At 55.4% G+C, this 13,435-nt stretch overlaps 5 protein-coding genes across 5 annotated transcripts; 3 read left to right on the forward strand and 2 right to left on the reverse strand.

Annotated features, from left to right (window-relative positions):
* Positions 1–653: 653 nt before the first annotated feature.
* On the forward strand, positions 654–1,946 carry INS49_003938 (uncharacterized protein; the record flags this gene model as incomplete). Its single annotated transcript, XM_043164728.1, has 3 exons — positions 654–796; positions 858–1,823; positions 1,874–1,946. 3 exons carry the CDS (start codon positions 654–656, stop codon positions 1,944–1,946), a joined length of 1,182 nt encoding a protein of 393 aa, XP_043018378.1.
* Positions 1,947–2,608: 662 nt separating this feature from the next.
* Positions 2,609–3,448, reverse strand: INS49_003939 (uncharacterized protein; the record flags this gene model as incomplete). Its single annotated transcript, XM_043164729.1, has 1 exon — positions 2,609–3,448. The coding sequence occupies one exon, from the start codon at positions 3,446–3,448 to the stop codon at positions 2,609–2,611; it is 840 nt and encodes a 279-aa protein (XP_043018379.1).
* Positions 3,449–4,482: 1,034 nt separating this feature from the next.
* On the forward strand, positions 4,483–5,284 carry INS49_003940 (uncharacterized protein; the record flags this gene model as incomplete). Its single annotated transcript, XM_043164730.1, has 2 exons — positions 4,483–4,756; positions 4,878–5,284. The coding sequence occupies 2 exons, from the start codon at positions 4,483–4,485 to the stop codon at positions 5,282–5,284; spliced, it is 681 nt and encodes a 226-aa protein (XP_043018380.1).
* Positions 5,285–6,430: 1,146 nt separating this feature from the next.
* On the forward strand, positions 6,431–8,668 carry INS49_003941 (uncharacterized protein; the record flags this gene model as incomplete). Its single annotated transcript, XM_043164731.1, has 2 exons — positions 6,431–6,754; positions 6,809–8,668. 2 exons carry the CDS (start codon positions 6,431–6,433, stop codon positions 8,666–8,668), a joined length of 2,184 nt encoding a protein of 727 aa, XP_043018381.1.
* A 692-nt stretch (positions 8,669–9,360) lies between these two features.
* Positions 9,361–10,058, reverse strand: INS49_003942 (uncharacterized protein; the record flags this gene model as incomplete). The annotated part of the gene is made up of 3 exons (XM_043164732.1): positions 9,361–9,523; positions 9,617–9,837; positions 9,912–10,058. The coding sequence occupies 3 exons, from the start codon at positions 10,056–10,058 to the stop codon at positions 9,361–9,363; spliced, it is 531 nt and encodes a 176-aa protein (XP_043018382.1).
* Between the last annotated feature and the right edge of the window lie 3,377 nt (positions 10,059–13,435).

Genomic DNA, 13,435 nt, shown 5'->3' on the forward strand with positions numbered 1-13,435 from the left:
GGATTCATTGGTCACACAGCAGACTCAGGGATCCTCAGCGGGGCGAAAGTTGCAGGCGCAGAAGAGTGACGCCACCCGTACACATGTATCGTGGCTTGAAATATTCAATTTATCACAGAATATCAAGCCAATGACAAAAAATTTAAGGTTCTTCTATGCTAATCTTGAGATCATTTCCCACGTCCCTCATCAAGCTCGGCGAGGAGGCAGAGGATCTGCTCGTGGGATCGCCTTGCATCGGCATGAGTCATTCTGAGCGACAACTCGGCATCTCAGGTGCCGCACTAGCAGACCATACCGTCATGTCCACGTATAACTGATACTGGTCTACTGCGTCTCAAGGGCCTAGGCCTTGGAATCCTCAGGACAACCTTGATATCGATCACAACCTAAGCCGTTTTACGTACGATCCGGTTCGTTGCCTGAGTCACCAAAGGACTTACATGGGACTCTGTGACACGGGAGATACAAGGCCTTACCTGATACAGGTTCAATACGCGATACCTAGAAAAAGAAGATTGATAGATATAAATAATAAGCATGTCGCTACCCACAGCAGAAAAGGAAGTCGCCATGACCTACCAGCCAGTCTCAACTCAACCAGCCATTGACTGTAGACAAATACACAGGAGACCGTTGATAGACAGTATCACATGGACGCTACGTCGACATCCCCCGCTACGAGCCACGCCGACATCATGACAGCTAATACTGAAGTGATGGGTGCTCCCGCACCAGACACACTGTCCCCCGGGAAGGGAAAAGGCACTGCATCACAGAAGACACTTCCCAACAGGTACCCAGTCCTACGCCTTCTGTTGAATTCCCCAGAGGCGCACGTCCTCACAAAATCTTAGGACCCAAAGCCCAGAGATATCCACCACAGAGGGCCAAAGCGGACCTGAGGGATCAGATATTAGCCAGAGGCCAGGCAGCGAGCCCACAGAGCCGGGCTTCACCCCAACGCAGTGCCTCTTCTGCAACGCCGCCTCGCCAGATTTTGAGTCCAACTTGTCCCATATGAGCAGGAACCACTCTCTCTTCATCCCGGCCGCCATCGACAACGGTTCGCTCGCGCTCGCGGTCGACCTCGAGACCCTCGTGCGATACATGCACCTCGTGGTATACACCTACCACGAGTGCCTCCTCTGCCACACGCGGAGGCAGACCCCGCGCGCGTTGCAGCAGCACATGACGGGCAAGGGCCACTGCCGGGTCGATCTCGAGGACGGCGAGAGCGAGTTCCGCGATTTCTACGAGATGCCCAGAGTGGGCAGGGGTGAGGGTGATTCCTCCGGCGAGGAGACACCCGGCTCCGAGGACGAGGATGCGGAGGAGGCAGACGCATCGCTGGCAAATGACGCGCCGCCTCTCCGGCTTCGGGAGGGCAGTCTACTCCTCCCCTCGGGCAAGGTCCTCTCGCATCGCTCAGCACCGGCCCCGAAGCACCACCGCCCGCTTGCCGAGACGGAAAAGCCCACCCGCCGTAGCGCCCTCGCCGCGGCATCTTCTCAACCCGAATCACCGACCCCACCAAGCGAGGACAGAGCAGGCCCCTCGGAGCCCACCGCGGAAGCCCCGGCGGCGGACACCGGCCGAGCGCTGACGCGGCTGGAGCGCCGCGCCGAGGCCAACAGCCGGTCCACTCTCTCGTTGGCGATGGCGAGGATGTCGCTTGGCGACCGCGCGGCGCTGGCTCACCTTCCAGCGGCGGAGCAGCGCGCTGTAGTGCTGAGGCAGTTCAAGCAGCAGGACAGGGCGCGACACGAGTCGCGCAGATTCTGGAGTAAGGTCGAGCTGCGCGGCAACAAGACCGCGAAGAAGTGAGTCTTGTTGTCTTCAAACGTGAGCTAATGCCGTCGTGAACAGGTAGGATGGAGCGCAAGAACAATAGCTTGCTCATGAAGCACTTTGTTTCTGACGTGCCCGGGCCGAAGCTGGGCTGAGATGTGTTGGATGGTTGGTCGGTGGCTGCATTGGCCCAGGAGGGAACAAGGCCGGGTTGGCACGTCGTGCTGTGTCCCCGGGGCGGGAGATTCTAGGCCGGTCGCCATATTACTGGATGCATTTTCGATGACGGTGGGAGTAGGCAGGAGTAGCATGACCCGTGGACTGTTGCTGTGATGGTTGTAATCCACATGGCCACGTATGCAAGGGCAGCCTGTGCAGCCAAGGACACATTCCAGGGCAGGAGGAGGCTGCCAGAGCAGGGGAACATAGCGCCCGCAAGTTACCATACTTGCGTTTCAAGTAGGGCACAAAGTATAGACTTGAATGCCGGGGAGTAATGCGATGCATGGCGCTTGGTTAAACATTCTGATCTCAATTTAACAAAACTCCGTAGTAAAACAGGGAGCGTGGAAGATGTACTCAGGCCGTATCCCAGCTGAGAATACTTGTCAAACGAAGCCAGGAGGTGAGCTTTGCTGGGCCCTCACATGTATTTCTCTTGCTCGAAATAGCTCTCGCAGTTATCCCCCATACCAAATACGTGGCATCGGCAAGCCTCAAGACTCGGACAGCTGCAACCAGAATGTCAGCCTACGATGGATACCTCCAGACCCTGCATCACGACTGTCTGCAACCAGGTGATCCAACAGGGACACACTTACTGCACGGCCTCCACTCCAAAGAAGACATGCCACAGATGCTCCATCAACCGGCCGGAATTCATACTCGGCAGGGGCGCCTCAATCAGCCACTCCCTCAGCTTGACCCACCACTCCCTGTCCCTGCGCAGCACCCTCCCCCGGCTGACAGCAAACTGCGCACAGCACGGCGCAGCCAGCTGCGCGGGGACGGCGCCCTCGAGGTCAGGGAAGCGCGCGGGCTCGAGGAAGTTCTCGAGCAGGGTGACGAGGTGGTCCCGCCGCGACAGCAGCGGCAGGGCGGCCATCCGGGGCGCGGGCTCGCCGCCCTCGAGGGAGACGACGTTCTCGCAGCCGGGGAGGCAGCGGGCCGAGGCGTAGCCGGCCTTGAGCACGTACTCGGCGCGCAGGCGGGCGACCTCGTCGGCGCTGCCGAGCTTCTGGTGCCAGGCGCGCGGGTGGCCGTGGTGGAAGAAGATGACGTCGGGCAGGGCGGCGTAGTTGTCGATGATGTAGGTCAGGTAGACCATGGCCTCGTTGCCGTTCCTGGAGGGCACGCTGAGGGCCGGGGTCAGGGGCGCGTCGACGCGGTAGTGGTTGATGGTCCAGTTTAGGGAAGCTGGGATCTGGGACAGCCATGTGGTGTCTTCCTTTGTGGTGGAGGCGACCACCAGGGCCTTGGATATTGTGCCTGGCTGGTGCTGGCGGTTGCTCTGGCTTGTTGTTGCCAGGGATGGAGGAGGCGACGCTGGGCGTCCAAAGAGCAGCTTGGCTAAGAAGGTGAGCAGGACAGCAAAGGCGAAGGGATATATGAGTAGGGAGAAGGCGGCACGAAGCTGCCGTCTCCGGTAGATGCCCATGTTTACAGGCTTGGTGAGTACTCGTGAGGGAATGTGTCTGATGCGTGTGCGAAGAGGCACGATATCTGGCAGGCTGGGTCACTCGGCACAGCTCTTCAGCCAGCAGCCATGAGGTCGGTGGTATGTCATTTAATGAAAATGCCAAGCTGAAACAATCGACATCAAGAAGGGTCTAGAAGCTGAAGGGGTCAAGCTTTGACTGCGTAAGTTGAGACGGAGTCTGTGTCAGGTTGTGTTCATAGGGACGTCTAAGTCGACCCCGGATTTCACCACGCCGACCACCATAGGCATCGCTGGATGCGGCGAAAACATGACGAAAATGATTTTCAGAGATGATGTTGTCCAGATGGACAAATTTTCAATTGAGTGCCCGTAGACTGTGACGTGTTGCGTCGACAAGCGCTCCGGTGCGTCAAGTTGGACTCGCTGAAGTGACCAGATATTGCATTGGAGCAGAGCTGGCAAGTAAGCAATATGAAGACATCAAATAGTGAGATAAACACGGTGAAGGTCCACCCGAAGACCATTATCACAGCAAAACAGTAATTGAGTGGCTGTGATTGGTGTTGCAACAGAATACGGCATCGTGGTCGAGACGAGATTGTGGGTGGGTCTCAACACTGTGCAGTGGTTAATTCTGAAGGTGGTCGGGGCCGGTACAGCCCGACTGCGACGTCCGCCGTCCCGAGTTACCCCGCGACGCGGGCCCATCTCGCTCGACTTACAGGGGAAGAGCGAGCTCCCAGGGCCGAATTCTGGGGGCCGACGGGAAGCTCCACCACCTGGGCGAGGCGCAGTTCGCGCATCATCCGAGGTCTAGAGGCGTGCAAGTACAGGGGCCATGTTTGTGGTTCTGCATAGTGTACTGTGTGTGTGCCTGTCGACTCAACCATCACGCGACAACGAGCTACCAGCTCCAACTCTCCAATTCGATTCTTCAAACACCCTACCAGCTTGGCTGTCTCTTGCTCCCCCTCTCTCTGAAGCCAACCTCACCCTCCCCCTCTCGTAGAGCAAGCAGCCAGCCGGCCACAATGGGAATCATCAAAAAGACCTTCTACACCACCGTCCTCACGGGCACTGCCTTGGTGGGTTACGTCGCCGGCTCCACCTCCATCATCCGCCCGCTGCCCCGCGACGACCCCATCTGGAAATCCAACCCCTTCAACCGCTACAACGTGCACAACAACCCCTCCACCCAAGATGTCTGCATCAAGCGCGTGCCATTATCCAAGATCCGACCAGAACTGCTGGAGAAGGACGGCGACCTAGCCCTCGAGTTCTGCCGCGGCGTCTGGGCCGGCTGGGGTGAGCTTCCCTCGCCTTGCATTGCCTTCCCTTCCCTTCTGCCGCGCCGCTTATAGCTTTGGCGATTTATCTGTATGTATAAGAGACGCAGCCGCTAACCACTACCCACAATCCCACCCAGGCTACCGATCCCAGCGCCGCATCCTCGCAAACAAGTACCAGGCCGAGACCCCGGACCACCTCTGGTCCCCGCGCGACCTGGCCACCTCCAACTACGAGCCCGGCACGCGCATAACGGACCACTTCGAGGTCGTCGAGAGGACGCCCTCGGCCATCACCGTGCGCGGCGACAGCCCCGTGCGCAACGCGGGCCCGCGCGAGAGCGACGGCCTGTTCGTCATGTACGCCGAGGTCGACAAGGAGAGGGGCGAGGTCGAGCTGGGCCTCAAGAGCTGCTTCTTCGACTCCAAGAACAAGCAAGACGGCATCCTCGGGCCCATGCCCAAGTACATGGAGACGGCGCACCAGTGGTACTCGAGGCTGTGGATGGTTAGTGCCAGCCGGTGGGTGACCAAGGGCATCTTCTGATCGCGAGGTGCGGAATCGGTTGGTGAATGTGCAGGTCGTGAGGGTTGATCGAGCTTCAGTGCTCAGTCGTCTGGCGAGGCGAGCCCACGCGGACACTCCGTCTCTTGATCAGGCGCATATTGGCTTGCTTGGTGGTGGGTTGGCCAGAGGATCTGGAGACCAATGTGCATGGGGCAAGGACCATTCATTCTCAAGGGTGGTACGGAGGATGGCTCGAGGCCTGCTGGCCCGGTTAATAAGGGAGCGATGCGTTCATATCGTGCGGCGAGGAGCGATGCTGCCGTCCAAAATTTGTACATTACGTTCAAGGTCGACGCAGCCAGTTATAAAATATTTCCAACCAGCCCGCCGAACCGGCGGGTCAGTGAGTCAGCAAGTCAGCAAAAACACGCCCATGCGATCGATAGCAACTCAAATTCAGCGACCTTCTGCATTTCCCGTCGCACATAACCAGCCATGTAATCCGTGAGATGTAACGGGTTTCACCGGCTACTCGGGACCGTCGGCAGCCGAGTGGGTATCGGAGGTCAGCATTACATTCCCCGTCTGCAAACGTCCTCCGCAGCCGCATCAGCCACCGGGCCGGGACCAGAGCGGGAAACGATCATCACTGGGAAGGGCGGCCGCACGATAGCAGCACGGTTGGGGAAAAGCCCAATGACCACTCCATCCCATCCCGAGTTTGTGCTTTGGCTTGCATTAGGCCCCTTGTGGCATGTCCAACCGGTTTTAGTTTCCCAAGACAAACGCATCGATATCGGCGAGGGGGAGGGGTGCGTGGGGCAGATCTCCGATAAGCGTATCCCGCCCAAGCACGCGGACCCTCTTCGACGTAGCTTTCTCCCTTTAGCATCCAAATCTGGAAACTGAGTTTCTTGCCCGTGGTCATCTGGAGAACGGGATAATAGCCTACGTGTTTGACATTTCGACTATATCTTGCCGGTTCGTCACCATATTATCTTCGATACGACTTAAGGTTCTCCCTGATGGGATTTTGTTGTCCCCCAATCGCCCCGGCAACCGAGTATAAGAGCAATTCAAGTCCTTTTCGGCAGCTCTACCGCCCTCTTGCTTCCCCTTGTACTTAGGTCGGTCCTCATATATCTTGCCTCCTTTTGATATCACCACTCCAAACGTACTATCAACATGACGGCCAACGACAGCACCGTTTCCGCAGCCCCGGAACCGGCAGGCCTCAACCAGACCAAGGCCTCCACCACTTCCAACGGGACCACGAAGAAGTCGGCACCTTCGCACCCTCTGGGCCCTCTGACCGCGAGTGAGATATCCCAGTCTTCAGACTTGATTAGGGCACAATGGCCCGAGGGGACCAAGTTTCAGTTCAAGGTCGTCACACTCCTTGAGCCGCCAAAGACCGAACTGGCTCCGTACCTGCAGGCGGAGAGGGCTGGCCAACCAGTCAAGCCCATTGATCGGAAGAGCCAGGTAGTGTACTACCTGAGGAACACTGTAAGGACTCCTAACCCAATACCTATGTCCGCGATCACAAGCTAATCCGTTCAGGACAAACTCCACGAAGCTGTCGTCAACCTTAGCGCTGCCAAGGTCGAGAGCAATGTCCGGCTCGGCCCTTTCATCCACGCCCCCGGTGATGGGGAGGAGATCATCGCCATCGAGAAAGCTATGCTAGCAGATCCCGGCGTACAAGCCGAACTCGAGAAGCTGAAGCTACCGGAGGGCAGTGTTGTTGTATCTGACCCCTGGATTTATGGGTCTGACGGCGTCCACGAGGGCCTCTTCTCCGATCACAAGCGGGTCAAGCAGTGTTTCTTGTACATGCGTGATCCACAAAACTCCAAGGAAGAGGATGGCTGCCATTATGCATTCCCGCTTCCAGTCTCGCCTGTTGTCGACACGGTCGATTACAAGGTCATCCGGATCGACATCTTGCCCACGGGCAAGGATACCACCGTGAAGTCGCTCGAGGCATGGAAGGGCCCCGTGCCTCCGAATGAGTACATCCCCGAGGCACAACCTAACGGGCTCCGAAAGGACTTGAAGCCGCTGCGGGTAGTTCAGCCTGAAGGAGCAAGTTTCACGGTCGAGGAGTTCAGTGCGGACGGCCTGGGCAAGGTGATCAAGTGGCAGAAGTGGGAGTTCAAGGTCGGCTTCAACCAGCGTGAGGGAATGGTCCTGTATGATGTGCACTACGATGGCAACCCCCTGTTCTACCGCCTCTCGCTGTCCGACATGGCCATCCCCTACGCGGACCCCCGCCATCCATTCCATAAGAAGCAGGCCTTCGACCTGGGAGACGTCGGCGCCGGCATCATGGCCAACAACCTCAGCCTGGGATGCGACTGCTTGGGCTCCATCTACTACATCTCGGGCGTGCTGGCCGACACCGAGGGCAAGCCCCAGGACTACCCTAATGTGGTCTGCATCCACGAGCAAGACGCCGGCCTCCTGTGGAAGCACACCAACTACCGCACCAACCGCGCCGTCGCAGTGCGCAACCGCGAGCTGGTCCTGCAGACCATCCTGACGGTTAGCAACTACGAGTATATCTTGGCCTGGAACTTCAGCCTCGCAGGCGACGTGACCTATGAGGTTCGCGCGACTGGCATTCTGTCCACCCAGCCCGTCGACCTCGACCTCACCAAGGAGCCACACCCCTACGGCACAGTCGTGCACCCAGGTGTGCTCGCCGCTTTCCATCAGCACTTCTTCTCCCTCCGCATAGATCCCATGATCGCAGGGCCAGACAACCAACAAGTAGTCTACGAAGAAGCCCACGCGATCCCCCGCGACCCAAAGGAGAACCCCCACGGGGTAGGCTACACAGTCAAGCGCACGCCCATCACGGCGTCGGGCGGCTACGACCTCGACACCTCGCGCAACCGCACCTTCAAGCTCGTCAACACGGGCGTCAAGAACAGCGTCAACGGCGCCAGCGTCGCCTACAAGCTGCACGTCCCGCCCATGCAGCCCATGCTCGCCGACCCGGAGAGCTACCACCACCGCCGCGCCGAGTTCGCCGACCACAGCATCTACGTCACGCGGTACGCCGAGAACGAGCTCTTCGCGGGCGGGTACTACACGAACCAGTCGCGCGGCGGGGCGGGCGTGCGGGCCTGGGCTGGCCGCGGGGATGAGCTTGCGCCTTCCCCTGCTGGGTCGCCTGGCCCTGTGGTCTGGGTGCAGTTTGGTATCAATCATATCCCACGTGTTGAGGACTTCCCTGTCATGCCTATGGAGATGATCAAGGTGACCATGCGCCCTGTGAACTTCTTTGACCGCAACCCGGCGCTGGATGTGCCGCCTAGCCGGCAGGAGGTCAACTGCAGCGTGGGGCTGAACGGGGTTGTGGATGGAGTTGCTGAGTTAAAGGTTGGGGAGGAGGGCAAGGTTTGTTGTCAATAGAGCCATCTAGGTGGGCTGGTTGTGGTGTTGGTGATGACTTACTGGTGTCCTTCGTTTCGAAATATGTCTTTCTGGGATAGTTTTACCGTTGGAGTCCCTGGTGTTTTATTGACATATTATTCAGCAGTCAAGATGTGTTAGTTACTTTGTGTGATGAAGTCCTTACCTGAATCGATTGTTTCCCAAGTGAGACTCTCAGAGATCTTGTCTAACTCGACTTCTGTTTTCACACCTGCCCTCCCTCCTTTCGGTACCACGTCTTTTGTCATCTTTCCATTCTCTTTTCCGCTTCTGCTTAATGACAAGAGACCCAACCAGATATCACGCACTCGGATGTACTGGTTGCGGTTCCGCCCAATTCGCACAGCAGGGAAAGTTGTGCTAATAATCATATAATCGATTTCTACCTAGGTATCATCCTGTTCCTCATTGTACACGCCCCATATTGTGCAGCATCTATCCCATGGTGTTCCAATGTCCTGGACTATAATCACAATGAAATAATGACAAAATAAAACAAAACGAATCATTAAAATATCAAACGCTTGAACATCCCAGATGGGGCAGCCACGGATGCAGGCGCCCTTTACTCCCCCTTGTGTCCTTTTCCCTTCAGCTCCGTATGAGACTTCGTTGAGACCCGTGATGAATCCTCCGCGTCCAGAATTTTAGTATCAAGTAATTATCTCTTCTCACTTCCTCATGTCTTCCCTGCTGACTAAGGTAGAACAGCGGCGGTGGCCTACTTCGTGACGGAGCTCGTGGGTATCATCGCCGTGCCGCTCGGCCGCCTGCCTCGCGCGGAGCTCACGGAAGGCAACGAAGGAGGTGCAGAACGCGTAGGCCGAGAGAATACTATAATTACAGAGTCGAAATCAGTTTCCCGTTCAAACCGAGCCAACGCGTAAGGGGAGACGGGCGTGGGTGGTGGTGGACAACCGGGCTTACCTCAGCGAGATGGACATGCCCACAACGACCCAGCTGAGGGTGCACCCAACACCGGCGCAGACGGAGATATTGGCCTGGATAAGGAAGAACACCACGGCAGCCCAGAAGACGATTTCCAGGCCGTTGATTATCGTGTAGGCCTTCAGGCTCCTCCACCTCCGCAGGCGCTGGACATGGTCGGTGAGGAGCTGGTAGAAAATGAAGTTGATTGATTTCGCAGACTATGGAAAGGGGGATTCAATGGTTGGCTTGGCTCAACAGGTACGTCATGGAAGACATGCGATGCCCAACTCACAAATCCGAGCGCTATCGTGTTGGCCCTGGTCTTGGTGGTCACGCCGGGCAGGAAGAGCCGGGCAGTGGAGATGTCGCACACGGCAACGATAAGGATTAACTCCACGATGTGCAGTGGAAGCTTGAAACGGTAGTCTAAGAGGCCCATTTTCGGTGGTTTTTTCTAGTTCTGTACTTTGGCAGGGAAGACAGCCGCGGTCAAAAGTGCAGCGTGAGCTCCAAAGTGGATTCGACGCCCAAGATTACGGGATGAGGAAAATGTCTAAAGGGGTATCAATGACAAGACATGAAAGCTGCTGATGGAGATATTGAGTGTTGTTGCATCAAGCCGTGGATTTCTCACTCATCTTATAGACCATACCTACGTAGCTATTCTAGTTATTCTAGCTATTCTGTGTCCCGCGAAGTCGCTCTCGTACCCATGATCCGAAAGCACTGCAATAGTGGAAAGCTCGGAACGAAGCGAAGGCCATAGCCTCGACTGAATCCATCAAAGTCTGAATAGCCACAGCCCTATGCGAGTGCAGGGTGGCTGTTGTCAATCAGTGCGGTGTAGAGTCGTGGTGCTGCAAGCTCTGGGCCCTCGCTGAAGTACGAGTACGAGAGCGACGCCATAATTAGCCACGGCCCACGACTGGGACCCGAGCACGCGGTACCCGGGGTAGATCATAACGATTTTCTAGCAGTAATCAACCAGTCAGAAATGCAAGGCCCACTCGATCTTGGTCTAGTAGATTAAGCTAGCAATATTTTTGCTTCGACGACAAAGCATAAAAAGCTTGTCATTATGTTCAAGGCCGATGGTCCCCAGCGATATCTTGAGACCGATCGATTTCTGGCTCTGACGAGCGGCTGAAACGCTCCATTTCGACTTGGTTACTTTACTCCTAACCAGTAAACGGCCTCGCTAGCGTTCCCCATGCCTCACATAACCTTCCCCATGATGGAATGTTCGTACCCAGTTTTCTATTGATACATGCTTCTAGGCGGCTAGAAGCCACGCAGCCAGGGAAATTCGCAAAGATTGTGCGCAGCTCTGGATCTTAAGCTACTCGCGCTTGTGGCTCAATCTTCCTCACTCGATTTCGGACTCTGGTGATCGTCTCGCATATGGTAAACCATTCACAATATTCTTCCTTCTTCTCACCCCCCCCCCCCCTGGAAAATCACATCCGGCTGATCATTTATCGCATGAGTCAAGGTTAAGTCAGCAACTCGAGACCATTCGTGTACTATTCTTCCATCAGGCCACCGATAACGTGCCATTATAAGAGACGTAGAATCCGGATCTCCATAATTCAGCAGGACGTTATTCGAAGGAAAATGCATCAGGCTGACGTTCTACTCCACCCTTGAAGCCACGGAAGCCCCCGGGGCTATCACGATCGGCAAGGAGGGAAAAATCGAACGGAAATCTTCGTCCGTCTGTCCAGCACTTTTGAGACGTGTGGGACTGTCATTAATTTAATCTCCATGAGCAGATACTTTCAAGCTTGACTTCATTGAACGTTGGGTGAGAAGCGATGTTGCAATTCTTGATCTGGAAGATGCCCCAGCGAAGTTGGCAATACCATTCTTTCGGTTTTCGAATCGCTTGTTCCGCCTACTGGATGCAATGGGAGAGCACAGTGATGGCCTCTATTTCTCTTGGGCCTGTTGAATTGTTACAAGCTTCCTCGTGTTCCAACATTCTGGTTGCGAGTGAAAATCAGTTGCATTGTCTAATTTTACTACTCAGCATGCGCTCATCACACCATAGTTTGCAGCCATTTCAATTATCGGTGTGACCGAGTTTGTCACAAAAATCCTACAGCCTTGGCTCTCTGCCATGTATGGTTCCCACAGTGATCCCATTGAAGCCACCGAATCTGAGAGGCTTTTCAGCTGAGATAAGCGAGCTCCAACTTGGTGTACACAACTGGCAGGGCTAGGAATTCGGGCGAGCTGAGTATTAGCCCAGCGAGTGGCCCTCCATCACATCTTTGTCGAATTGAGATCATTCGCCGGTTTCTCAGTGGCGTCCTTGGTGCTGACCCGGAGGCAAAACGGCCCCAAAGGTATAATCCAAATTCACCAATGGTGATGGCGTTGACTAACCTTTTACATGCACACCATGCATTATTGAATCCTCCTTTGCGGATCAGTGTGTGTGCAGCAGAGCCTCATCTACCGAGTGCTCAGGTGGACGCGGACCTCGGGATCCTGCTTGTCGGTCAAACTGGCGTGGGCGCACACATGGCGCACATGTGGCTGGGTCATTTTGGTCCTGCGACTCTTAGTGTGTCGCTATGAGTACACAACATTAATAAATACCAAGGATCTTTACCGTTCTTGACCACAGTAATTGGCCATTTTGGTATCAGTTCAATCGCTCCGATCCACAGCAGCAAAAGCCATACATCATGGGTGACCACGACATCACGCCTACATGCCTCAGTGCAGAGAAACATGGGAACACTGAGGCTAGAGACATCATACTGCATTATCTCGGCTGCCTAGAATTCTGTGAAAGGGAGGACTACTTCAATTGGCTGGACGGAGAGCACCAGAAGCAGGTCGAATCTGAATTGCGTCGCATCGAATACCTACGCCATGTCTTGAAACACGACAAAGAAGAGTCTTTGCTACTATTGAATTTGGACCGAAGCATGAATTCCTGGAGAAAGTGTGAGCTTTATACATGCCCGGATGGAATTAAGGCAGTGCGAACCTGGAGATTGAGAAAAGGCCGACCCAATTCCACGAATCAGAGAGATCCGCGGACACCGCATTTGGGAAGCTCTGAATATGATCCCGATCGCGATCTGAACGCCTACCTTATTCGATATGTGAAATCTCAAGCAGAGAAAGATCTCAAGGACCCTCGATTCAACGGTCATTTCCCTAACCATAAGATTGCTGTGTCTCATTTGTTGGATGATGAGGAACCTTCAAATCCGTTGGCCAAGGGTTCGCAGCCGGAAGAAAGCATCAACTACTTCCATTTCCCCGCCAATAATATGCAAGTCAGTATCGCCCTGTCTTCTCTCATCCCGTTTCCTGGCTATGGTGTCTTTGTCCTAACAGGGAAATGGTTGACTAATGATGCCACAGTGGATCGAGGTATGCGGCGCACTGATAATGCCAATCCGTGGAGTGACACTGCTGCGGAACACTTTGCTGACTCTAACTCAGAGAGCCATTGCGCGATATTTTGCCGAGGGGGATCTCAAGTATGACGGGCTCTTCAGAGAAGTCTCAGAAAAGGAGAGAACTAAAACGTCTGCGATTCTGACCCCAATTCTGGAAAGGGCAGCAACACGGCGGCCGGTCAGCTTCTGTTCACGCTCGTCATCTCCGGCCATTGTGCGAAACAGTCTCGTCTGGTGAGCCCCATTCTTAGTGCCCAACCTCCATATATATTGTCGTCGCCCGCTACACAGTAACCAATCAAGTCACACCGCACTAATTCGACCTAGATCCAACCCATGTTGAAGCTGCCCCTCGGAACATAGTGCTATTTGTGAGTTCCTTATCCATCAGAAC

The sequence above is a fragment of the Diaporthe citri genome, assembly GCF_014595645.1.
Source record: "Diaporthe citri strain NFHF-8-4 chromosome Unknown scaffold_11, whole genome shotgun sequence".
NCBI classification, from domain to species: domain Eukaryota; kingdom Fungi; phylum Ascomycota; class Sordariomycetes; order Diaporthales; family Diaporthaceae; genus Diaporthe; species Diaporthe citri.